This window comes from Heptranchias perlo, chromosome 22 (genome assembly GCF_035084215.1).
Source record: "Heptranchias perlo isolate sHepPer1 chromosome 22, sHepPer1.hap1, whole genome shotgun sequence".
Classification (NCBI taxonomy): Eukaryota; Metazoa; Chordata; class Chondrichthyes; order Hexanchiformes; family Hexanchidae; genus Heptranchias; species Heptranchias perlo.
The window spans coordinates 44487499-44513037 of NC_090346.1; the positions used below are offsets into that span (position 1 = coordinate 44487499).

Sequence of the window (25539 nt, forward strand, 5' to 3'; positions counted from 1 at the left end):
GGGCATCCATGAGGCACTGTGGGCCATCAGCAGCAGCAGAATTGTATTCCAGCACAATCTGTAACCTCATGGCCCGGCATATTCCTCACTCTATCATTACCAACAAGCCAGGAGATCAACCCTGGTTCAATGAGGAGTGTAGAAGAGCATGCCAGGAGCAGCACCAGGTGTACCGAAAAATGAGGTGCCAACCTGGTGAAGCTACAACTCAGGACTACATGCATGCTAAACAGCGGAAGCAACATGCTGCAGACAGAGCTAAGTGATTCCACAACCAACGGATCAGATTAAAGCTCTGCAGTCCTGCCACATCCAGTCGTGAATGGTGGTGGACAATTAAACAACTAACAGGAGGAGGAGGATCTGTAAACATCCCCATCCTCAACGATGGCGGAGTCCAGCACGTGAGTGCAAAAGACAAGGCTGATGCGTTTGCAACCATCTTCAGCCAGAAGTGCCGAGTGGATGATCCATCTCAGCCTCCTCCCGATATCCCCACCATCACAGAAGCCAGTCTTCAGCCAATTCGATTCATTCCACGTGATATCAAGAAACGGCTGAGTGCACTGGATACAGCAAAGGCTATGGGCCCCGACAACATTCCGGCTGTAGTGCTGAAGACTTGTGCTCCAGAACTAGCTGCGCCTCTAGCCAAGCTGTTCCAGCACAGCGACAACTCTGGCATCTACCCGACAATGCGGAAAATTGCCCAGGTATGTCCTGTCCACAAAAAGCAGGACAAATCCAATCCACCCAATCACCACCCCATCAGTCTACTCTCAATCATCAGCAAAGTGATGGAAGGTGTCGTCGACAGTGCTATCAAGGGCAGTTACTCACCAATAACCTGCTCACCGATGCTCAGTTTGGGTTCCACCAGGACCACTCGGCTCCAGACCTCATTACAGCCTTGGTCCAAACATGGACAAAAGAGCTGAATTCCAGAGGTAAGGTGAGAGTGACTGCCCTTGACATCAAGGCAGTATTTGACCGAGTGTGGCACCAAGGAGCCCTAGTAAATTTGAAGTCAATGGGAATCGGGGGAAAACTCTCCAGTGGCTGGAGTCATACCTAGCACAAAGTAAGAGGGTAATGGTTGTTGGAGGCCAATCATCTCAGCCCCAGGACATTGCTGCAGGAGTTCCTCAGGGCAGTGTCCTAGGCCCAACCATCTTCAGCTGCTTCATCAATGACCTTCCCTCCATCATAAAGTCAGAAATGGGGATGTTCGCTGATGATTGCACAGTGTTCAGTTCCATTCGCAACCCCTCAGGTAATGAAGCAGTCTGTACCCGCATGCAGCAAGACCAGGACAACATCCAGGCTTGGGCTGATAAGTGGCAAGTAACATTCGCGCCAGACAAGTGCCAGGCAATGACCATCTCCAACAAGAGGGAGTCTAACCACCTCCCCTTACCATCGTCGAATCCCCCCCATCAACATCCTGGGGGTCACCATTGACCAGAAACTTAACTGGACCAGCCATATAAATACTGTGGCTACAAGAGCAGGTCAGAGGCTGGGTATTCTGTAGCAAGTGACTCACCTCCTGACTCCCCAAAGCCTTTCCACCATCTACAAGGCACAAGTCAGGAGTGTGATGGAATACTCTCCACTTGCCTGGATGAGTGCAGCTCCAACAACACTCAAGAAGCTTGACACCATCCAGGACAAAGCAGCCCGCTTGATTGGCACCCCATCCACCACCCTAAACATTCACTCCCTTCACCACCGGCGCACTGTGGCTGCAGGGTGTACCATCCACAGGATGCACTGCAGCAACTCGCCAAGGCTTCTTCGACAGAACCTCCCAAACCCGCGAGCTCTACCACCTAGAAGGACAAGAGCAGCAGGTACATGGGAACAACACCACCTGCACGTTCCCCTCCAAGTCACACACCATCCTGACTTGGAAATATATCGCCGTTCCTTCATCGTCGCTGGGTCAAAATCCTGGAACTCCCTTCCTATCAGCACTGTGGGAGAACCTTCACCTCACGGACTGCAGCGGTTCAATAATGTGGCTCACCACCACCTTCTCAAGGGCAATTAGGGATGGGCAACAAATGCCGGCCTCGCCAGCGACGTCCACATCCCCTGAACGAATAAAAAAAAAATCATGAAGGCAGATTCTGCTCGTTCATAACTCACCGTGCCTGTCGTTTTAACCTGAGGATAATCCGAACTTCTTACACAATGATGAGAAGTGAAATTGCCAGATTGAAAGTGATAGAAAAGTAGAACTGATCCAGAATTCCGTTGGGGGGATGGGTAGTTAGGTTTCAGAAGCAATTTTAATAATTGTGGAATTTCAATGATGTTGATAATACAGTGAAGAGATCATGTGACATTATGTATTTTATTCCATGATCAGAGACATCTAGAATAGGTCCCCAAAATATGAGATGAAGGGTTATTGATTTTTAGTTCTATGGCGGAAGGAAGTGATAGAAGAGAAATGAGTCTTTGAATATCCAATTCATCTCCTGTAATGCAGAATAGGATTTTAAAGACATTGCTGAAGCACTGATACTCAAGGTTTTTTCTTAAATGAATGCATTAAAGAGGCAGCGAATACATAAATCTCACACCTAATGGGGTAGATCGTGATATTTTGTGCGATGGTGTAAAACGGGTGATAGCGAGTCGGCAGTCCGTTTTGCATCTTTCCCGATTTTTATTTCCATTGACTTAATTGGGAATAAAAATCGGGAGAGGTGCAAGACAGGCTGCCGACTCGCTATCACCCGTTTTACACTATCGCACAAAGTCAAGATCTACCCCAGTCTGTGAAAATTGGCAAGCTTTCATTGTGGTGGGTGGGAGCAGTCGGATTAGATCATGAGTGCGCATATGAATGCAGAAAGCAGTGGAAACCAGTAGCTTGCAATGAATAGCAAGTATATAAAGAAAAAAAAAATTACATCCTGAATTTCCTCTGATTTTTTTGCCCCGTGCCATCGTAACGTGGCCAGGAGTGCAGCTGAAACCCCGTTTACACACTTAAATGGGTTTCCATCACACTTCCAGCAAAGTTACGGTGGTGTAATGGCAGAAAGTCCAAGGAAATTCAGAGCCAATAGCGTAAACGGAAAAGCAAGAGGTATGCGCAGGAGCCAATAGGTTAAAGAAGGATCTAATAGAGAGTTCAAAAAGTTATGAAAGGACTTGAGAGGGGAAACATGAAAGATTATTTCCACTGATTGATGAATTGGTAACCAGGATTATTACTTGAAGCATAAAGAGGAGGTTTGAAGGAATTTGATTGCGCCAAAGGTTTATTGTGTTATAAGCACAAGCAGCTGTTGAAACTGGATCAATCACAATATTTAAGAGGGGGTTGGACATATGAAGATGAAAGATATTAAACTCAGGATTATTATTTGAAGAATAAAGAGGAGATTAGAAGGAACTTGATTGTGTAAAGGTTTATTGTGTTATGGAATGTATAAGCACAAGCGACTACTGAAACTGGATCAATCACAATATTTAAGAGGGATATAAGAAGATGAAGGATATTAAAGGGTTTGGGGAAAGAGCAAGGAAACGGGAATGGATACACCTAGCACTGGCTCGATGGGTCGAAAGGAATCCTTCTGTACCAAAATTTCTATGAACATTTCATTTTGATTAAAGAATCAGTCAATCCTTCAGATAATATTTATGGACTGGGAATTTCTTTAGAAAAGTATGTAATTGTCCATCGTAAGTACGTCACATGCTTTGAGCTGCACGGGAACTCACTGTCCCACATGTAGCGTTTCAGTAGGAGGCGATGAATCAGATTGTGGGACTGAATATAGGACAATGAGAATTAAAGTTTAAATTAAAAACTTTAATGTATCACGCAATACAATGTCACTGAACTGAAACTCAGGAACAATAAAAAGAGCACTTCCCCACCTCGTTAGGAAATATTTCTATTTTCTCCTTTTGTATCCCATGTTTTGCTGATTGCTTCCCCTCTGCAAAGTATCTCTCCACCCCCACACCCCCCCCCCCCACCACCGACAAGCCCCGACAAAGCACATGTACCATTTCTTGGTTTAGAAGTCAGCAAGCAGTGGCAGAGTCAGTGGTGGATGGTCCAGGGTGGGGTCACGACCCCCTCCCTCCCCAATCTCTATGATTATTACATCCTGAATTTCATCTGATTTTTTTGCCCTGCTGTCACCCGATTTGGCCTCCAGGTTGAGCCTCCAATTCTGTGCGATTCCCGGCTTGGCCTTCCGACTACGTATTCCCCAGTTCCCAGCTCGGTCCCCTTCCAGCCATGTCACCCAAATCTTGCGTTCGACCCCTCCCAGTCAGCCAAACCTAGCTCCGCCACTGTAAACAAGCAACAAGTCCCAGGTTACGGCCAATTATCTTTCATAAGCAGCCACCAGCAGTGCTCGAGATAACCCTGGTCTGACTCACTTTCTCGCTCTATCTCAGAAAGCACCTCACTTCTACTGAGTGTCCGCCATCCTGAAGTAGCCAAAAGCAGCTGGATTTTATGACACCGTAGGGGATAATCCGGCAGTGAGGCTCACCAACGCAAGCCATCCCACTTCCCTCTCCCCGCCCCCTCTGGGACAGTTGCCATCTGCCTCTCCTCCACTCATCACATCACTCATCGCAGGAAGGGAAACAAGACCCAGCAAGCTGCCAGATTTCCCCTGCTTACAACTGCTATCTCCACCAACCCCCAGGCACTGCCTGGAGAAAAGTGGCAGTAGTCCTTGGGGTGGTGGCGATAAGCCTCTAAGAAAGAACGAACGAACAAACTTGCATTTATTTAGCGCCTTTTATGTCCTCAGGACGTCTCATAGTGCTCTACAGCCAATGAAATACCTTTGAAGTGTAGTCACTGCTGTAATGTCGGAAACGGATGTAACAGGATGGAGAGATATGTCCTATCAGTGGCCTTGTCTCCCTCCATATGGGCCACCCCACTGTTAACCTGCCAACGAGCAACAGGAAAATCCAGCTCTCAAGATCAGTCAGCAACGAAACCCACTCTTGAATTTTTGAACATAAATTGATTTGGTTTATTCTTCAGCCACTAGATGTCACCCTTACCTACGATACATCAAAGAACTGACCTCAGCCACATGGTTATATTTCCAGTGCTTGCTCGTTAAAAGGTAAACAATTTTACAACACCAAGTTATAGTCCAGCAATTTTATTTTAAATTCACAAGCTTTCGGAGACTTCCTCCTTCCTCAGGTAAATGTAAATGAATTTAAAATAAAATTGCTGGACTATAACTTGGTGTTGTAAAATTGTTTACAATTGTCAACCCCAGTCCATCACCGGCATCTCCACATCGTTAAAAGGTAGTGAGAGATTGTTAGGCACAACATGTAAAAGTCCTAAAAAACAGAAGCACTAAGGTTTCACATAAGAGTATCAGTATAAACTATAACTTGATACAGTTAATACACTGGGAGCCACAGTGAGCGGGATTCGGAATTTCTAATTTGCACTTAGCTACTTAATTTGAAAAACAAGTTAACAGGAGACAGTAACACATTGTAATTGGTTTTAATTACTCATATATGCTGTTGGTGGAAATCGTGCTGTCAGATTGTTGCTAGTATAAGCTTCGTTGGTTAGCATTGAGGAAGGATGAGTTTATGTTCTAAGGAAAAGCTGGGCTCCTGACAGGACACAGCGCTGGAATACACAGGATATGTTTTCTCCAGTACGAACAAACTGCAGCTGTTGTCAAACGAGAGCAATACCACATCCAGGTTGCAAATCAAGGTTTGTCTGTCATGAGCACGATATATTCTGTATGCCTCTCCTACCTCCCTGTATCCTCGTGGTGTTGAAATGAAGGCTCCCTGCCCCAGTCTGACTGAGTCATTCCCAGGACCTCATTGTTGTGTAACTCCTGACCTTCCTCAGTTCTCTGTCTCCCCCCCAACCCTGCTTCCCTGCAAACTACAGGCGTTTAAAACTCAAGCTTCACAGCTTCTGTGCTGACTCTTTGCTAGAGCAATCCAAAAACTAATCCCACCACCTTGTTTTCTCCCTAGTAGAGCCACAGAATCTGACCTCCTCGATTGAATGGTGCCTTGTAATTCACTGGTAGCTTTTGTGGCAATTTCCTTCAGACTGTGTCGTATTTGAACAGTTATCAGCATATCCTGCACTTCTGTCATTTCAAGTAGGGCTTCCAGCCTGTCCATTAGAGAAGTTTTTTATCACCATATATTGACGTGCACTGCTATGCAAACTGGCATAACCCACGTATTAATATTTTATAATATGTGGATTGATACCTGTTGAAAAAGCCATGTAACTCCTGTATGACAGCATTTAATCATTAAAAACACAATGTTTTGTAATATCACTGCAGCATCATTCATCCTTGTAAATATTGTCTCCTTTCATCATTTCCCTCCAGTTGTTTTTGATCTGTACATTTTAAACCGTCTCCCTATGGCTTAAAGTTCTTTTAAAAATTCTAAAAAATAATTTACAGATTTATTTGCATCATGACAGTCTAAGTTCATAAATTATAAATCTTCGCTTTGGTGGTAGAAGGTTGTTTTTCAATATTTCTTGAAATGCGTCTTTGATTTATAAATTTTTAAATGTTTGTGAATTTGGAGATGCTAATCTCTCAATTGACTACCTATAATACACAGGTCATTAATAAATACCTTTCCCACATAGATGCCATCTTTCTTTACCCATTCTGCAAATCTTAATGTTCTCCTTTCTGCTGGTGAATTTTAAATTTTTAGGCATGATTTTTTTGGGGGGAATGATGCCATTGATGGGAAGGGAAATTCCTTTTTCCATTTTATATGTCTATGTCACCTGCTGACCTCGGCTTCAAGGAATGAGTGAGACTCTACATGGTTTAGAAAGACAACATGCCTTAAAAGGACGACTTTAAACAAGGGGACACAAGTACATAATTGACAGGCCTCAATTGAGACCAGAGATTAGAAGAATTAGTTTTTCTCTTACTAGATATGTGTGTACCTCTAATAGAAGGTAATGCTATGCTAATTAACTTCTTTAAAAAAGGAGCTGACTACTTAAAGGGGGGATGATTTGTATTAAAATTGTAAATGTGAGTATAATGAATCTATTTATGATTTTGCTACAAAAGTCAAACAGAGGAAGTCTACCATACTGCCCCTAGCCAGGAAAGAGATTGTTGCTTGTAAGCTCAAGCATAGACATCCAATACTGTATAGAGCACGATTGTGCTGTTAAGGCAATGTCATTCATGAATGCAATCAATCAGTTAGGGGTGAATAATGCCGATTATAACGTTAAGTTAACCACAGTTTTTACTAAATTACTTTCAGGCTCCAGGAGATCTTTGACAGTTTTTTTTCATTCTCGAGATATGAGTGTCACCAGCAAGGCTCGCATTTATTGCCCATCCCTAGTTGTCCTTGAGAAGGTGGTGGTGAGCCTTCTTCTTGAAACGCAGTCCATGTAATAAAGGTACTCCCAAAATACTGTTAGGCGCAGAGTTCCAGGATTTTGACCCAGCGACCATGAAGGAACGACGATATATGTCCAAGTCAGGGCAGTGTGTGATTTGGAGGGGAGCTTGGAGGTGATGGTGTTCCCACGCATTTGCTGCCCTTGTCCTTCTAGGTGATGGAAGTCGCGGGTTTGGGAGGTGCTGTCGAAGAAGCCTTGGCCAGTTTCTGCAGTGCATCTGGTGGAAAGTACACACTGCAGCCGGTGGTGGAGGGAGTGGATTTTTAAGGTGGTAGATAGGCTGCTAATCAAGTGGACTGTTTTGTCCTGGATGGTGTCGAGCTTCTTGAGTGTTGTTGCAGTGGTACCCATCCAGGCAGGAGACTATTCCCATCAGTTTTAACTTCTTGAATGTTATTCATCTCTCTCAGGAGGTCAAATAAGTTACAGAGAGTGCGTGATAGTGTAGATGGGCTGGCAGAAGGTTATGGCCCAAGTGTTTTATCTTATTCCTGGTTTTCTACCTCCCTAGTCCCTTCAAAGGATAGTCAATATAGACAGATGGTATTGCACGGACGACAGCAACAAAATTACATATCTGCCTGTAATTGCCCTCAGTTTAGCCCATACTGCGCAGTGTTTTAGTGGATTCTGGAACAATGATATCGCCATGTGATACATCCCTAACAACAATAAAATAAAACCTCAACAGTGATGAGGCTTGACCGTAAAATTATATTTTGAAGGGAGTCCGTGACAGTGTAGATGGGGTGTTGCAGGGAGTGAATCTGATAGGCCAGGTGTTTCTTTTCTCATTCCTTATCACTGTATCGGTGAGGGACGGGTGAAAGAAATGAACTTAAGTGTCCTCTAAAATTATTTTTTTTAAAAAGACTGTTCGTAACTCTGTCTTACAAACAATAAAGATGTGTAGCAATCTACACAAGAAACAAGTAATGTTAAAATCCTAAGTAGCAAACAGTAACTGTTGAAGGGTTACACGGCTAAAATGTAATTAACATGTGTATTTCCAGCATTTTCTGTTTTTACAACTGATGTGACAGCTGCTTTAGAAATTACGAACAAAACAAAAATTAAGTATACATAAGGGTACATTTTCTGCGAGACAGTTGAAATTTTGATTTTTTTTTTAAATTACTGGTAAATTGCCCAGTCAGTTGAGTTTTTTTTTAATATATACACAAGATGGTGACACAATTAGAAGAGGCTTCAGAAACTTGCTCCACAGCACCACCTAAAGCCAGAGCTTGTAACTGCATTGTGACAGCAGACAGAGCGAAAGAGAATGGGGAATGTTGACATAGCAACTGGGAAATGCTGAAACAAAAGTGTGGCCAAGAATCGTGACAACAGGAAGTAAGGTTAGTAGAGGGGAAGTGGGCCTCCTATGAAAGATATTTTAATAATATGTAGATTAAGACTATGTCACAGAGGAGAATTATTACTCTGGTCATTATGTGTAGTGATCATAAATGCATTCCAAGCAACCTGTTTACAATGTTGCTACACACAGAGCAATTGTGCCGCCATGGTGTACTAATCATCCAAGGGTCCATTCCCTTATGCAATTTGAAATTTCCTCAAAATACTCTGATTACAATGAATATGTAAATAACTTTGTGTCATACACTGCTCATGGGCAGCAGTTTGAAGATTATCTGCTTGGTTCTAGGCTCTTGAGTGATTCACATGTTTTATTCCCAGAGAAAAATATCAATTCAATTTATTTTGCTTTCCTCTCACCTGGTTCTTCTCCTCCCTGAAGGCATTGTCTCCTAATTGGAGCTCAGTTCCAGGTTCTCCAAGTGACCATGATTCATATGTGAGCCTTGGCACTGGGTGTCAGCAGGCAGTTTTCCCACAGTGAATATCACATCTGTGCCCAATCCTGTCCTCACCCAATGTCTAAACACATGGATTTCCAGCATTGGGCCTTTAGCGATGGCGATTAGGAGTAAGAACCCTGCTTGATTTTCCCTTCTCTAACTCTTCCCCTTATGCCAGCTTTTGTACCACTCCGCACATGTGATGTGGCTTGGGATGCCATATCAATGCAAGTCAGTCTTGTTATTGTTAATCCTATAATCGGGCTGTAGTGAGGGTAGCAGGCTGGCACACATCATAGTGACTTACCAGTGATAAAGAAGCATACCGACAACTGGACAACCAGGAACACAGGAACCAGGTTACCCGCAGATCCGACCAAAGAACACACCCACCAGCTCAACAAACTGATCAAGACCTTCGATCCAGACCTTCAAAGCATCCTACGTGCCCTCATCCCACGTACTCCCCGCGTGGGAGACTTCTACTGCCTCCCAAAGATACACAAAGCCAACACACCCGGACGTCCTATCGTATCAGGCAACGGAACCCTGTGTGAGAACCTCTCTGGATATGTCGAGGGCATCCTGAAACCCATCGTACAGTGAACCCCCAGCTTCTGTCGCGACACTACAGACTTCCTACAAAAACTCAGCACCCACGGACCAGTTGAACCAGGAACACTTCTCACCACGATGGACGTCTCGGCACTCTACACCAGTATCCCCCACGACGACGGCATCGCTGCAACAGCCTCAGTACTCAACACCAACAACAGCCAATCTCCAGACGCCATCCTACAACTCATCCGCTTCATCCCGGATCACAATGTCTTCACCTTCGATAACTAGTTCTTTACCCAAACACACGGAACAGCCATGGGGACCAAATTCGCACCCCAATATGCCAACATTTTCATGCACAAGACCTCCAACCAACTCTATACACCAGATACATCGATGACATTTTCTTCCTATGGACCCACGTCGAAGAATCACTGAAGAGACTACACGATAACATCAACAAGTTCCATCCCACCATCAAACTCACCATGGACTACTCCTCAGAATCGGTTTCTTTCTTGGACACACGAATCTCCATCAAAGACGGGCACCGCAGCACCTCACTCGACCGCAAGCCCACGGACAACCTCATGATACTCCACTTTTCCAGCTTCCACCCTAACCACGTCAAAGAGGCCATCCCCTATGGACAGGCCCTGCGAATACACAGGATCTGCTCAGACGAGGAGGAACGCGATGGACACCTACAGACGCTGAACGACGCCCTCGTAAGAACGGGATATGATGCTCGACTCGTCGATCGACAGGCCACAGCGAAAAATCGCATAGACCTCCTCAGAGGACAAACACGGGACGCAACCAACAGAGTACCCTTCGTCGTCCAGTACTTCCCCGGAGCGGAGAAACTACGCCATGTTCTTCGCAGCCTTCAACATGTCATCGATGACGATGAACACCTCACTAAGGCCATCCCCACGCCTCCACAACTCGCCTTCAAACAACCACCCAACCTCAAACAGACCATCGTTCGCAGCAAATTACCCAGCTTTCAGGAGAACAGCGTCCACGACGCCACACAACCCTGCCACGGCAACCGTTGCAAGACATGCCAGATCATCGACACAGACACCACCATCACACGAGAGGACACCACCCACCAGGTACATGGTTCATACTCCTGTGACTCGGCCAACGTTGTCTACCTCATACGTTGCAGGAAAGGATGCCCCGGAGCATGGTACATTGGCGAGACCATGCAGACACTGCGACAACGGATGAACGGACACCGCACAACAATCGCCAGACAGGAGTGTCCCTCCCAGTCGGGGAACACTTCAGCAGTCAAGGACATTCAGCCTCCGATCTTCGGGTAAGCGTTCTCCAAGGCGGCCTTCGAGACACACGACAACGCAAAATCGTCGAGCAGAAATTGATAGCCAAGTTCCGCACCCATGAGGACGGCCTCAACCGGGATCTTGGGTTCATGTCACGCTACACGTAACCCCACCAGCGAAAAAAAGTGATCTGTTTTTAATACAACTGGTCATTCTCTCTCTCTCTCTCTCTGTCTCTGTGATCTGACCGCTTGTGTATTCAGTATTCTTGGATGTAATGTTTCTCTGTCTGAACACCATCCACTCCTTTGATTGCTGTGATTATCTCTCTGCCGAGGTGTGATAACGGGCAGTTGGAAAGATTATCTGTAATCACCAGGCATTGTTCTCTGACTATATATGCTGTGCCTTTATGGAACCCGACACTCACCTGACGAAGGAGCAAAGCTCCGAAAGCTTGTGATTTCAAATAAAGCTGTTGGACTATAACCTGGTGTTGTACGACTCCGTACATTTGACTTACCAGTGACATAGTTACACCAGCTATCTTACCACAGGCCCATGTACCCAACCTCCCTTCAATGGGTTGTTATCCCGAGACTGTAAAAGTTTAAAGTTATTCGGTAAAAACTAAAGTATGGAGAGTGTACCATTCCAGCATTCCACAATATGAAATTAAAAATATATTCCTTTCGAATTATAACTTATCCCAGTGTCAGGGGAGCGTATTGCCATCACTCTGACCAGGCTCTCCATCTGATTTAACATAAGTGATACAGCCTGTCCCATCTCCAGCTCGATCAGCAGAGCACATTTCCTGCATCACTTCCTCATGAGTGACTATTGCTTAGTTGCCAATGCGACATTGCTCACCTTGCATGGGGACGAAGGCCCGTTGACCAGCTGTTGCAGCGTTGGTCTGCAGCGGCAACATAAGCTCGAAGACAGACAGGAACAGGTCTGCGCCACCAATTACACACATTTCTTCAACAGCACTGACGCAATTCAATTAAACCTCCACCCCCCCCCCCCAACTCCACCCCACCCAAACCCAAACAAGCACAATTGGAGGAAATTCCCGTTTTTGTTTTGGGGGCGTGGCCAGTTTTGTGGGCGGTGACTCTTTGGGACACAAGGGTCAATGGCCGCACTTTGGGTGAGTTGTAGTTACGGGCTTTACTCATTTACGCCCAAATTTCCACGATCTTTGACGCCGTGTGGCTTGTTTGCGCCCAGATTAAGCTTTTTGTTGTTTACCTGTCACAATCAAGTTTTGTTTCAGTTTTGTTGCACAACATTTCCATAGTTTGTAAGACTACAACTGAAGCTGCTCAGTAGGTACCTATTAATGGAGAATTTATTTAAAGGCATAGTTCACCTCCATTCTGCAGTGCTTGCCTGATGGGAATTACACCTTCAAGGGAGTATTTTGCTCATCACAGATGTGCCTATTAACACACTTCTTTCATTATTTAGATTAATATGTCACTGGGATGGAGTATTTGGTTTGAGTAACATATTCTGTTATTTTTGTTTCTTAAATATCTATTGCCCAATACTGGATATTAGTGTTTTTATTATGCAGGATAAGTATTCAGATCAAATATTTGTACTTGGGGTACAATGTTTGAACAGTTTGTTATCTTTGGTGGCACAAATTTGCAAAATTACAAAGCTCTTTAATTTAATGCACTAACACAATGTAAAAAAAAGTACTTAAAATTAATGCAATTAAGGCCCATTCTTTTCATTTTTTAAGCAACATTAGTTTTATTATTCACATGTAAAAGCATCGAAAGAACTGAGACTGAAAGAATCCAGGAATGGACGAGGAGAAGACTGAGCAGGGAGAAAAGATAACGTCCTCAATTTCTTAATTTCCTAAAAAAAACTTAAGCGAAGGGGTACGTGGGCAGTTAAAATTGTCTCGGTTACTTTGTCTCAGTTACTTAGCCTTCCTGGAGCTGCCCGTTCCCATTTTTCACCTGAGCAGGCAACAAGGACACCCGCCCAAAGCTGGCGGGGTCGTTTTTCACATATGCATGTCGGACTCGATGACATCACCCGGACCTGACCTCAATTTTAACTGGGCGGCCTGAGAGGAAGGTTTTCCGGCAGGTGGAGACAACAGGGAAGAGGATCCAGAGATTTTTACATTCTTTGTGGGAGCAGGAGTGCTCTCCGGGCCCCACAAGGAAAGCTTAGGCCTCCCCTGCTGCGGGCTCGCCCCCTCCCATCCCGATCGCGAGTCCCCCCTCCCCCACCCCAATTGCGATACCCACCCCCCCTCCGCCCGTGGGATGGCCCCAGCAGCCGATCCCCTCACCTACCTGCTGTCACTGGGCAGTATGATCACCGCTTCCCACCCAAACAGGTGGTATAAGTCACATTAAAATTATAAAAGCTTCCCTGACTGCAAGTTTTTAAACATGCTGTGCCCGATGTGCATGAAAAATGGTTAAATGAGTTGAAATTTTCATACCGAAGGAAGAAATATGCTGGTGTGGGTTCTACACTTCCCTTGGGCTCCGATTGTTTACCCTGATTTATGCCCATTTTAAGTTTGGGCGTATTCTGATAAAATTGGGAAGATACTTGGGCGTAACTTGACATCGAGAAAAGGGGGGCAACATTCGGTGCATTTTCGGGTCTAGATTCTGGATTGGGCCCAAAGAGGAAACTCCAGGCCGTGGCCTCTTGTAATTTGGAGACCTCAAGCTATCTTAATGTGTTGAAGACTCTGACACTCAGGAGTTATCCTGTCTTGTTGATTCATAGCATACAGGCTGCATCCCAGTTGAAAGCAACTTCTGTTTAAAAAGATCAAATATTGACACTTGGCACCAGTTTTAAACTATTTGCTAATTTAAAAAGATGCAAATTTCCACAAGTACAAAGCTCTTTAATTTGTTGCACTAACATAATGTAGAAATAAATCAAACAGGTTCTTTAAATAAATCATGGTTATTACCAACTCTTTCGGTTTGGTTTTTAAATTCTAGCTTTAAGAAATATTCTACATCTAAAATGGTGAAATCTTGAAGGCTCCAATTGCCCCCCAGCATCCATAGCCTTTGGGGGAAGAGAGTTACAGATTTCATCAACCCTTTGTATGGAAAAAGTGCTTCCTGATTTCACTCCTAAATGGCCTGGCTCTAGTTTTAAGATTGTGCCTCCTTGTTCTGGATTCCCCCACCAGAGGGAATAGATTCTCTCTATCTATCTACCCGATCAAATCATTTTATCATTTTAAACACTTTGACTAGATCACTTCACAACCTTCCAAACTCAAGGGAATAAGAGTCAAGTCTGTGCAACCTGTCCTCATAATTTAACCCTTTAAACCTTCATTCTGGCGAACCTGCGCTGTACCCCCTCCCGAGGCCAATATATCTTTTCTGAGGTTCAGTGCCCAAAATTGAATGCACTGCTGCAGTTGGGATGATAATGCTCCCACAACAGGGTTAGTATAGTGACGGTGCTCAGAGTTCTGCTATATAAATAGTGGAATTCTTCACACCGAGGCTCTGACTCACACTGAGGCAGTGGCCTGGAAATGAAACGCTGTGTGATATTAGTCTATGAATGTTTAACATGCTCGTATGAATTGATTTGAAGGCGGCTCAATTGATGAAGGCTATTAAACTGGAGTAAAAAGAACAGTTGATTTGTTTTATTTATTCATCTTTTAAAAAGGACACAGCCCTCTCTCTGCACTAAAAGATAACAACAATTAAATGTTTGATATATTCAAGGAAAGATTTGTTCCTGACTGAATGAGAAATGCTTCTCAAAAGGGAGGGCAAGCAAAATCACAACACAAGTTATCCCAAGGCCCTCACACAGACCTTGTATTTTTCTCACATAAGTTTTTTTTTATCCCCTACTTGTTATACAAACATCATCCGCTCTTTTAAAAATCATTTGATCAGGTAAAAAAGAAAAATGGCCATTTTGGCAGGAATCAGTCTAACCTCCATTCAAACGTCCAATCTTTTTCTTAAGCGTCCCCAGCACTAACACTTGAGGTAGGGGAGATCAGTGAACTCTGCATTGTTAAAGTCAGCAGCTGTTTGATTGGAAGAGGTCAGCAACCATTATATAGTAAGGAAGACAGATGATGTTCATGTAGGTATAAATGGTATTCATTTATTAGTAATATTTACTTCACTGAGGCTCCCTTTTCTAATTCAATGCTCTACACCATGTTAAAAGGTATTTCCCTTTCTGTCTCTGTTATTATGGGGTGAGCGAGGCAATGTGATCTCTATAGCAGGTTTCAGCTAAACTGTTACCATAGTGACAGACTGTGCATAGCATTATCTCAACAACAAATAAATTATACCTTATCCATAGTGTCGCTATGTGCACCTTGCCACATGCTTAAGAAATTTTGATCCTCATAGCTGCAGTGAGCACACATGAGGATAGGAGGTGGAAAGGATCCTCTGTCCTTGGTGGGGTTTTTTTCAGTATGAAGACAGCCCTCTAAATAATCAAAAAGGCACCTCACTATATTTTCGAGGGCGCTAAATGATTCCTGAACAATTATAAGCAACACTTCCAAAAGATGCTGGCTTTGTTTTCACTTCGACCAACAACTTGCCTTTATATAGCACCTTTAACGCAGAACAAATGCCTCAAGGAACTTCACAAAAGCATAAACAGACATAGAAAAAAAAGAGGAACACTTGAGAAGATATTACTCTGGCCTAAGAAGGATTAACTATTCTTTTCCAGTTTCTGGAGGATCCCCCAAGGGCTTTCTTTTTTACATTTTCTTTCCACCTAGTAAGCAGACCGTTTGTAAGCTTGAAAGATTCTCTTCACAGCTATTAGAATTCTACCACTAGGCAACGTCTCTTCAGGCTTCTTTATGAGGCTTACAAATCATTTTTATATTCTAATTTAGTTTTAGTTTTCCTTATATACACATGTATCCATCCAAACAATATTCCACCGCAAACCAAAGAAAACATAGTGTATCCCTAATATGCCTCTTCACCACAACTACACCTAAGCTCAGCGGGTAGCACTCTCGCCTCTGAGTCAGAAGGTTGTGGGGTTCAAGTCCCGCTTCAGAGACTTGAACACAAAATCTCTGCCGACACTCCAGTGTAGTACTGAGGGATTGCTGCACTATCAGAGGTGCTGTTTTTTTGGCTGAGACGTTAAACCGAGGCCACGTCTGCCCTCTCAGGTGGCTATAAAAGATCCCATGGTGCTATTTCGAAGAAGAACAGGGGAGTTCTCCCCAGTGTCCTGGCCAATATTTATCCCTCAACCAACATCATTAAAAAGCAGCTTATCTGGTCATTATCACATTTCTGTTTGTACATTACAATAGTTGATTAGATTCGAAACTTCTTGAACAATCTCCTCAAATGAAATCAGCTTCTCTTTAATAAAATCAGAAAATGCTGGAAAACACTTAGCAAGTTAGGAAGCATCTGTGCAGAGAGAAACAGAGTTAATGTTTCAGGTCGGTGACCTTTCATCAGAACCTTTCATCACCTTCTCTTCACCATTTGCCAGTAATCTGTCACTTCCAAATGAACCCAGGCCAAAAGAGTGAATAATTGCCAAGAGCCATCTTCTTTAATTAAGCGAGAAAATGTATCTGCCCTGACAAATTAATCTATATCCATATCAGTAATGTTCTCCAAATTGCCTGAAAATATTGTTTATTTCCCAATGCTTGTTTTCAGTGGACTCATCAACCAACATCAGTTGGAGATGTGTTTCTTTTCCATGACCAAAACAGTCGTTACTGAATTTATTGGCTATATATTTTGCACTCTTCCTTGTTCAAGGAAATGTTTTTTCTTGATTCACAAAGCCTTTGACCTAATATAATGCGAGTGGGTTGCAATGTGCACACACGTATGTTTGTGTGTATTGGGGGAATCAGGAATTGGTTTACTCGAACGCATGAGGTGTTACTGTTTGGTGTTTATTTAATGATCTTGTGTATCCTATGTTCTATGAAATGGGAAGGTACATATTCTCCTCTGTCATTTTATACATAGTAGTTACCTGATTTCAGCCAGCTTATCTGAGGATATGGTGCCTTGTGCAGGTAAGACCCTTCCCCAGAAGAATGGAGCGAAATCTAGAAGGCAAGTTGACTGTGTTATTAACCACCTATTAGGGGCCTGCTTAAGATTATTGGTAAAGGTCTGAGACAAAATATAAATAGAATAATTTTTGCTTAAACTATCCTGAAGGTGAGGGTAAAATGTTTGCGTGATTTTTTTTAAAAAAATGCATAATCCGAAGTAAACTAATATCCAACACTCTTCTGAGCTGAAGACTGGACTATATAAACATGTTTGATGTACAGATTTCTGAGTCATCTCTCATAATAAATCAGTTGCAGATAAAGAAAGCTGACATCTGAACTATTAATGTTCCCAATATGACAGATGAAAGCTCTTTGTAGACTGAGCCGCATTGTTCAGATAGTGCATCAGTTTGGATATAAGCGGTCTTCAGTAGACACCATTCGAAGAACTGTGGTGCTTCAATGTCACGACCCTCCCCACTGGCACTCCGTCGAAACACAGTCACGGTCCAACTTCATTTGCAAAAGTAAATTTAACCCCAGAGGACTCAGATCATAAGGTGTAAATTACAGAAATCAACATCAGAGGCAAATTTTCATAAACATCAGTTATTCCATGTTCATTGAAATAAAACATCGCTGCACAAAGCTGATTTATTACAGGGGACAGGTTCATATTGTGATAAAAACACCAATAGAAGGGGATTATTTTAATGTTTTTTTTTCATTTCAATAGATCTTACTTTTTTTTCCCTTTATAATTCATTTTCTTTTCCAGACAGTGAAGATGATGATCACATAATCTAGGTTGACACGGTACTATAGGAGTGAGGAGGTTCGCTTCTTCAGATGAAACATTAAAGTGAGGGCCCAGCTCTCTGTTCCTGTGGTTCAGGTGACATTATAATGGCATCATTGGAAGAAGAGCAAGGAGTTCTATCAGTGTCCTGACCTATGTTACACCTGCCAAAAACAGATCAACTGGTCTTTTATCTCGTTGCTCTTTGTAGGGTTTTGCGGTGTTCAAAAATGGATTGTTGTATTTGCTTACATAACAGTCACTCCAATTCAAGAATAGTTCATTCTATGTGAAGCACTCAGAAACCTTTCTGAGACACGTACTGTATAAACACATGTTGTTCAAGTCTTTTAAGTTTTTCTTTCATCTATTTTTAGTCAACTAATGTAGAAATCTTCTCTGATCATGGGAATTTAGGACATCAAGTCTTCTATAATCACCAGGCAACATGAATGTATTCCACTCCCCTGCATAGCCAGGGGAAATGGCCAAAGCCCAGGCTACCAGAGATTATTTATTCTTACCCTCTCTCTCACTCTCACCTTTTCCTTTCCCCAACATTTTTCAGTTTGTATAACATTGTTTCAATTGAGATCCTTGGACCACAATTCATTATTAATAATATTGCAATTTGATTGACACTTTGTGCGATAGCTGAATATTTGAACAGAGTCTACGGTTTACATGGTCATTGTATGCAGTAACAATGAGTACCTTTTTCCCGTAATTGCTGCTTTCTATGTGAGGCCAAGATCTGATGTGTTTACGAAATTATTAATTTTGCTGATCAGCTCAGCAATGTGACCTTTGAAGGTCAGCATGTTACTGACTAGACACCTTGGACATAGCATAGAACCAATGATCTCAAGGTTAATATTATTTATGTTGATGATTAACAGGCCTTCTTTGACCAGATGCTGAGATGAGAAAAATAAAAAACATCTGGCTATAATTATATTTGTCGTAAGCTGGTTGTTATCGAATCGCCAAGAAACCATCATATATACTGTTTACGTTTTAGCAGAGTTGTGGGGATTCAGAAGGGTAATACATCAGTGTGGTTGCTATTTTGAGGTCAAGCATTATCTCACCGGATATTTAAGTGGCAACAAATCACAACACAAAGAAAAGGAAATGCTTATTTATTTTTATATGGCACCCGTCTTTCGGATGAGATATTAAACCGAAGCTCCGTCTACCCCCTCAGATGGACATAAAAGATCCCATGACATCTTCAAAGAAGAGCAGGGGAGTTCTCCCCGGTGTCCAGGCCAATATTTATCCCTCAAAAAAAAGATTATCTGGTCATCATCACGTTGCTATTTGTGGGAGCTTGCTGTGCACAAATTGGCTGCCACGTTTCCTACATTACAACTTCACACAAAGGGTGGTGGAAATCTGGTAAACTCTCCCCCAAAAAGCTGTTGAGGCTGGGGGTCAATTGAAAATTTCAAAACTGAGGTTGATAGATTTTTGTTAGGCAAGGGGATTAAGGCACACAGAACAAAGGCGGGTAAATGGAGTTAAGATACAGATCAGCCATGATCTAATTGAATGGCGGAACAGGCTCGAGGGGCTGAATGGCCTGCTCCTATTCCTATGTTCCTACAACAATGACTACACTCAAAAGTACTTCATTGGCTGTAAAGCACCGTGGGACGTCCTGAGGTTGTGAAAGGAGCTAAATAAATGCAAGTTCTTCCTTTGCTTTATAGCACCTTATCACACCATTGAAAAGTCTCAAAGCTCCATACTTGGCGATTTGTTTTTTGGAGCAACACAGTGAACTCTTGCTGCAAAGTCATTTAATTTACATTATTCAATAATTCATTTTTTTTAAATCACTAGATTCCCACTTGGCCATGTTATTTCAACTACTTAATTCAAATTATTGAAAATTCAATTTTTCTTCCTACCAAAAAAATGCCTTTGATTTATGAGGAGTGGTCTATTTAAGCAAACGCAGCAGCCATTCTGTGCCAACGACACCTCGCAAACAGCAGTGATACGGGAAGCTAGTTTTCTGGCGATACTAATTGAGGGAGAAATGTTAGCCTAGACACCAGTTATTCAAGTAGTGCCATTGGATCTTTCATATCCATCTGAACAGGACCTCGGTTTAACATCTCTTTGGAAAGATGGTGCCTCTACCAGTATAGTACTGCAATATACGGTCAGTCTAGTTTAAGCACGGGCTTGAGCCCATGACATTTTAACCCAGAAGGCTACCAACTAAGCCAAACTAACTTTAGGACTAGAAAGTCGTGCAGATTGATTTGTTTAAAATCTGATTTTCTGGTCAGATGTCATGCTGCTGGCTCCTTTGATTCAGTGGACAGAAGACATAAGCTTGCAGTGACAACATGAATTGATCTCTAAAAGTGAATCTAATTAAGGAAGACCAAAAGCTCATCAACATCAGGGTATATTAGAAACACATTATTGCTCTACTTTTGTGACCTTAGCGAAGCGACTGAAGGGCCTCGTCTATCCTCAATTCGCCAACACAGCTGAACTTATTCACACACCTCTCCCTCTCTACTAAAACATACGAACAACGCCAGACAGGAAAAGACTCTCTGGTCCATTCAGCCCGAACCCACACAATAGTGAGACCTTATGCATCACAATATACACATTCCTCACCCGGAAACCATGTGATCGCCTGGGAGTGGCAAAAAAGAGAAAACACCCTAGGCCAATTTGGGGACAAAAAAAAAATCTTGGAAATTCCTCTCCGACTCACTTACGCGATCAAAATTAGTCGAGGAGAACTCTGGCCCTGAATAATTTTATGCTGTACCTACCGTTGTACGAGATGAGGTCAGCTCTTGCTTGCAGTGTTCCTTGATCTAATTAACATTTGGTTGCTGCTGTTGTGAATTGTTCCTGTCAATACTTCTGGTTGAAAATAGAACCTGTGAATGTCATAAAGGATCATCAAATCTATTGCCATCGATTGAAAGAAACCAGAGCTGGTAAATCTCTGACTGTAGTTCTCTGGATTTAGTAATTACTATTTTAAAAGCAGAGTTAGCACGTGTGCATTTATCAAAGCAATCCCAAGATTTTACAAATAAAGACAGCAATATTAATTATTTATCATTCATCTTACACGCAGGCGTACAGAAGTGATAGACAGGGAAAGACCAGTTGATCCATTGACCCTGTATTGCACAGTCATGTTGCACTGAGCATCATGACCCCCAATTGCCCTCCACCTGCCAACAACCATATAACCTCCTGGGAGAAGCAAGACAAAGATTTTTAAGAAACTCTAGGCCAATTCAGGAAAAAAAAGAATTTTGGGAAATTCCTCTCCTATTTCCCCCCCCTCCTCCACCAACCGAAAGGCGATCAAATGAGTGGCCATGAGGCACATCATCCAATAGCTCACCGACAAAAATCACTTAATGTGATCAATTATTAACACAGGGATATGAATCTAAGGCGGGTAAATGGAGTTGAGGCACAGATCAGCCATGATCTAATAGTTTGGCAGAGCAGGCTCGAGGGGCTGAATGGCCTACTCCTGGTCCTATGTTATAACAGAAATCTGGCAATGTTCATGATCCAGCATTATTACATACAACTTACAAAGTTATAGAATCTTGCTATGAAATGGTGAGAAAATAATCCAGAGTTATACAGTCTCCACATGTTAAGTTAGCAATTCTATTTATATTACTCATATCTTTGATTCAGTAATAGGTTACTAAACTGCAGACATAGTGTAAAATAGGATACAGACAGCACCCTTTAATCTACCAGTCACCCCCAGAAAGCATTCCCAATTAATTGTCATTCTCTCCACATTAAACTTACAAATCCTGATGACAAACACAACCCAAAGTCAAAGGACATCATTAGCACTGCTTCCAGGTTAAAAATAACCAATGGAAAACAAGACACTGCATTTCAAGACAGGTGTGGAATTAACTTCAAATATCCAGCTTGATGCCAGACCACAGGTGTGATGTACAATTATGGATTGACCAGCTGGTAATGCTGCGCTAGATTCGACCAGAAGCTGTAGGGAGCTGCTCAATAACTGGTTAAAAAAAAGTCAATTCACGTGTTTTAAATGAAATTGAGATGTAATCGTGTGTTAAGTATAATTGAAGAGCAGTAATGAAGTGGGAGCAGGCTGTGGTGACGAGCTGGATGATTGATGTAGTCACGTTTCTTGCTTGCCCACAGTTACGAAGCCTCAGGAGACAGCAAACTCGCACCGTCATGTTATTTCAAATTGGCGTTATTTTCAGCGTAACTTGCGCCTGGCGCTGTTTAAGCACAAAATGTTACTTTGGTGTACAGTGCAGGAGGTTGATTTGCTGAATTACAGCACTGTCATTAAAATATAGCGTGAGGTACCAATACTCATCATCCTGTATTGCTTATCCCTGGGTACACAAAAATGTTATAGTGGGATCACTCAAGCGCCCGCCTGGGATGTTGATTTAACCCTTATAACAACGTCTGTACTTCTAGCAATTACTGCAAGTTGCTGTATTAAAATGATATTTTAATTTACAATTTGATCTGTTTAATTTTTATCTATAGACCAAAAATATATACTTTTAAAAATAAGTATAATTGTAATGGACTGGAGGATTAGAGAAATATTGGAAAACAAAGCAATTATATAATACATAAAAAGAAATCGACTTTAAAATGGATTTTTCCCCCCCCTCCCCTGTCCTGCAGTTTTCCTTTAAGGCTGCTTCCAGAAATAAACATGCCTTGGCCCAGGCTCTGTCCTATTTGGTATGAGAGGGATGTGATGGTTTGGATCATGTACAATCTCCCTCCGCCATGCGGCAGAGCAGGAACACTGGGAGTAGATCCCAGCTCTCGGCAAGCGAGCGAGACAGCGGCTGCAAAGCGATGAGGACTGGAGACAGACTGAACCATCCAAGAGCCATGGCATCGCGTGTGTTTACCTAGTGCTGTCACCGCTCTCCCGGAAAGAAGGAAGCCGTGTTGTCCTTTTTTTTGGGGGGGTTGTCAAACAAGAGGAGAGGTGTTTGGTGCTATGTCATTGACTCAACATTAGCTCGCCTCCTCTATCTCTGCCTACATGCCCTGTGCGTTCGCACTGCCGTGCAGATATTTCTCTCTCTTGTCTCTCTCCTCCTAAAACGTAGGATGCATCGGATATAAACACACACACACACACACACAAGCCATGGGGAAAGATCAGGAATTACTGCAAGCTGTCAAAAGCGAAGATGTACCTGCAGTGCAGAAGCTGTTGCAGAGGCCGAAGCAAGGCAAAACGAGTGAGTAGCATTTAAATCGATCAATTGGTTAAAATTAAAAAGGAAATGTCTTGTTACTAGTGAGGGAGGGGGGGGAAGGGAGCGAGTTTTGTCTCCCGGTCAGTGTGGGTTCCCTTGTCTACAGATGCTAAACGCCGGCTCCTGATACAACAGCAATCGGGGGTAATATAACATCAGCCTCTATTATAGTGCCTTCTCTCTCTCTCTCACTGGTTCTCCCAGGCTCTTGTGTACCATTCGTCCTCACAATGCAATCCGATGCTTTCTAATATCCTTCCCCCACCCCCTTACAATTATAGTAAGCATCAGCTTTAATAGTGCATGTTGGACACTGCCAATTGATATTGGCCAACATCGAGATATGTGGTTCCTAACACACGTTTGATTGTCTTACTATAAATTCTCAATGCAGTAAAGAGATGGATTGTAGAATCTATGGAAAAACCTCAAAGTATATATTGGTAAAACAGTCATTTAGAGAGGGAGGGGGGGACAGTGTACCTCAAACATTCTGCTACAGTAACAATTGGCTGATGAGAGAGAATCAAGACGGTGACTAAAATGTCTCGTATTCCAATCGAGGGGGAAGAAAGAGTAGAGAGAAAGAGAGAGAGAGAGAGAGCACTCTCGCTCCCCAATAGCCGGCTGGACAAACCGGGAGATAATGACTATTTACTCGGTTGTAATGTAAGGCATGAGCTTCTGTGTTGCAATGAGGGTCTGCAGATTTAGGGGAATCAAATGGAGTTATTCCACACCGGAGCAATAGTGTTGACAGGGGATTCACCCCGTTAGCTTGCCGCCGCTGCTGAGTCTTTTCACTCACTGCCAGAGGTGCCGGATATTCGCTAGTTTGTACGCCCCAATGGACGTGGTGGCTATTGCTATTTTAGATTTAACCCCTGATTGATGGGCTGACAAGTGCGTGTTACACAGGGAAGATTACAAAGCAATGGATGCTGCAGACCTGTTAATTGAAAGCAAGGTTGCTGAGAGACACTTTAAATGATAGATTAAAATTCTAAATTTACCCAGGATTAAAAGGGGGGAGAGCCTGTAATGCAAACTATTATGTGGTAATAACAGGAATTTCAGAAGGGTTGTCTGGGAGGAAGAAATGATGTCTCTCCCACACTACCCTAGTTGCAACTAGTAATGAAAGTGCTTCCCCCTTTCAAACAAGGGGATTATATACTTCTTACTTAACCGCCAACTTTAGAGGTATGTGGTAATGTGTGTCCAAATCATGTTCAATTCTATATATTCTGAATCTTCAGTAGATCCATCTTTTCTACATACCATTGCATAGAATAGTAATTTGAAGATTACATAGAAAGCCGAGAGTGTATTGAGGGTATGTAGGAGTGTTTTGAAATAATTTAGTTTCATGTGAATAAAATATGTTCTAATTAAGAATGATGGAAGCAATTAGAAGCATTATTTGCCAGAATGAGATGCTATCAAAGTGCAGAGATGTGCCTGGAGCCTGCTCTGCTGTCCATTTGTAAAGATCCACTGCAATCGTCTTCTAGAAGAATCCAATCGTTGGATGCATGGGGAGCCTTTCAAGAGAGGACATCATGTCCCATTGATGAGGCCTTTTTTTTAAAAAAAAAGTTTCACTGATTTGTCAATTTAACAGAAAGTTCACTCACAATTATAATGTACTTTAACTTTTTATTTTCCGGTCTATTCTCTGAACCCCTTCAGTGTTTTGGGCCTCTGTGAGGTGACTTTCCCTCTAACCTCTGCCCGACCCATGTTTTGGGCCTCTGTGAGGTGACTTTCCCTCTAACCTCTGCCCGACCCATGTAGGGCATAGGTTTTCAAGTTTGGGGTCTGGGACATGAGGGGATCCCACGGGTTCCCAAAGTTGTCCGAGTTCTATCTGTCAGATTTTTGTATTTGTTGACTTACCAGCACACTCGTTCCATTGCTGTACAATAATAATGATTTCTGTGATGATGGTACTGTTTTCCTGTGGTAGCTGAAGAAACCCTTTGTGATCTCTGCTCTTCTCCAATTCTGGTCTCTTGCGCATCCCTGATTTTCATCACTCCACCATTGGCGGCTATGCCTTCAGCTGCTTAAGCCCTAATCTTTGAAATTCCCTCCCTAAACTCCTCTGCCTCTCTACCTCTCTCTCCTCCTTTATGTCGCTCCTTAAAACCTACCTCTTTGACCCCTGTCCTAATATCTCCTTATGTGGCTTGGTGTCAAATTTTGTTTGATAATCGCTCCTGTGACGTG

At 42.8% G+C, this 25539-nt stretch overlaps 1 protein-coding gene and 1 long non-coding RNA gene across 3 annotated transcripts in view; one reads left to right on the top strand and one right to left on the bottom strand.

Annotated features, from left to right (window-relative positions):
* The window catches only part of LOC137340952 (uncharacterized), a 33554-nt gene extending 11679 nt beyond the window's left edge, over positions 1–21875 (bottom strand). The window contains exons 1-2 of the long non-coding RNA XR_010966921.1: positions 21833–21875; positions 20815–20925 (exon numbers count right to left, since the gene is read on the bottom strand). This is a non-coding gene — a long non-coding RNA (uncharacterized lncRNA). The remainder of the gene's footprint in view (positions 1–20814; positions 20926–21832) is intronic.
* Positions 21876–22904: 1029 nt separating this feature from the next.
* The window catches only part of caskin1 (CASK interacting protein 1), a 442509-nt gene continuing 439874 nt past the window's right edge, over positions 22905–25539 (top strand). For both annotated transcript variants that reach the window (XM_068003445.1, XM_068003444.1), the window contains exon 1: positions 22905–23289. In XM_068003445.1, the coding sequence (XP_067859546.1) occupies positions 23196–23289 (94 nt within the window). In that variant the 5' untranslated portion in view covers positions 22905–23195. The remainder of the gene's footprint in view (positions 23290–25539) is intronic.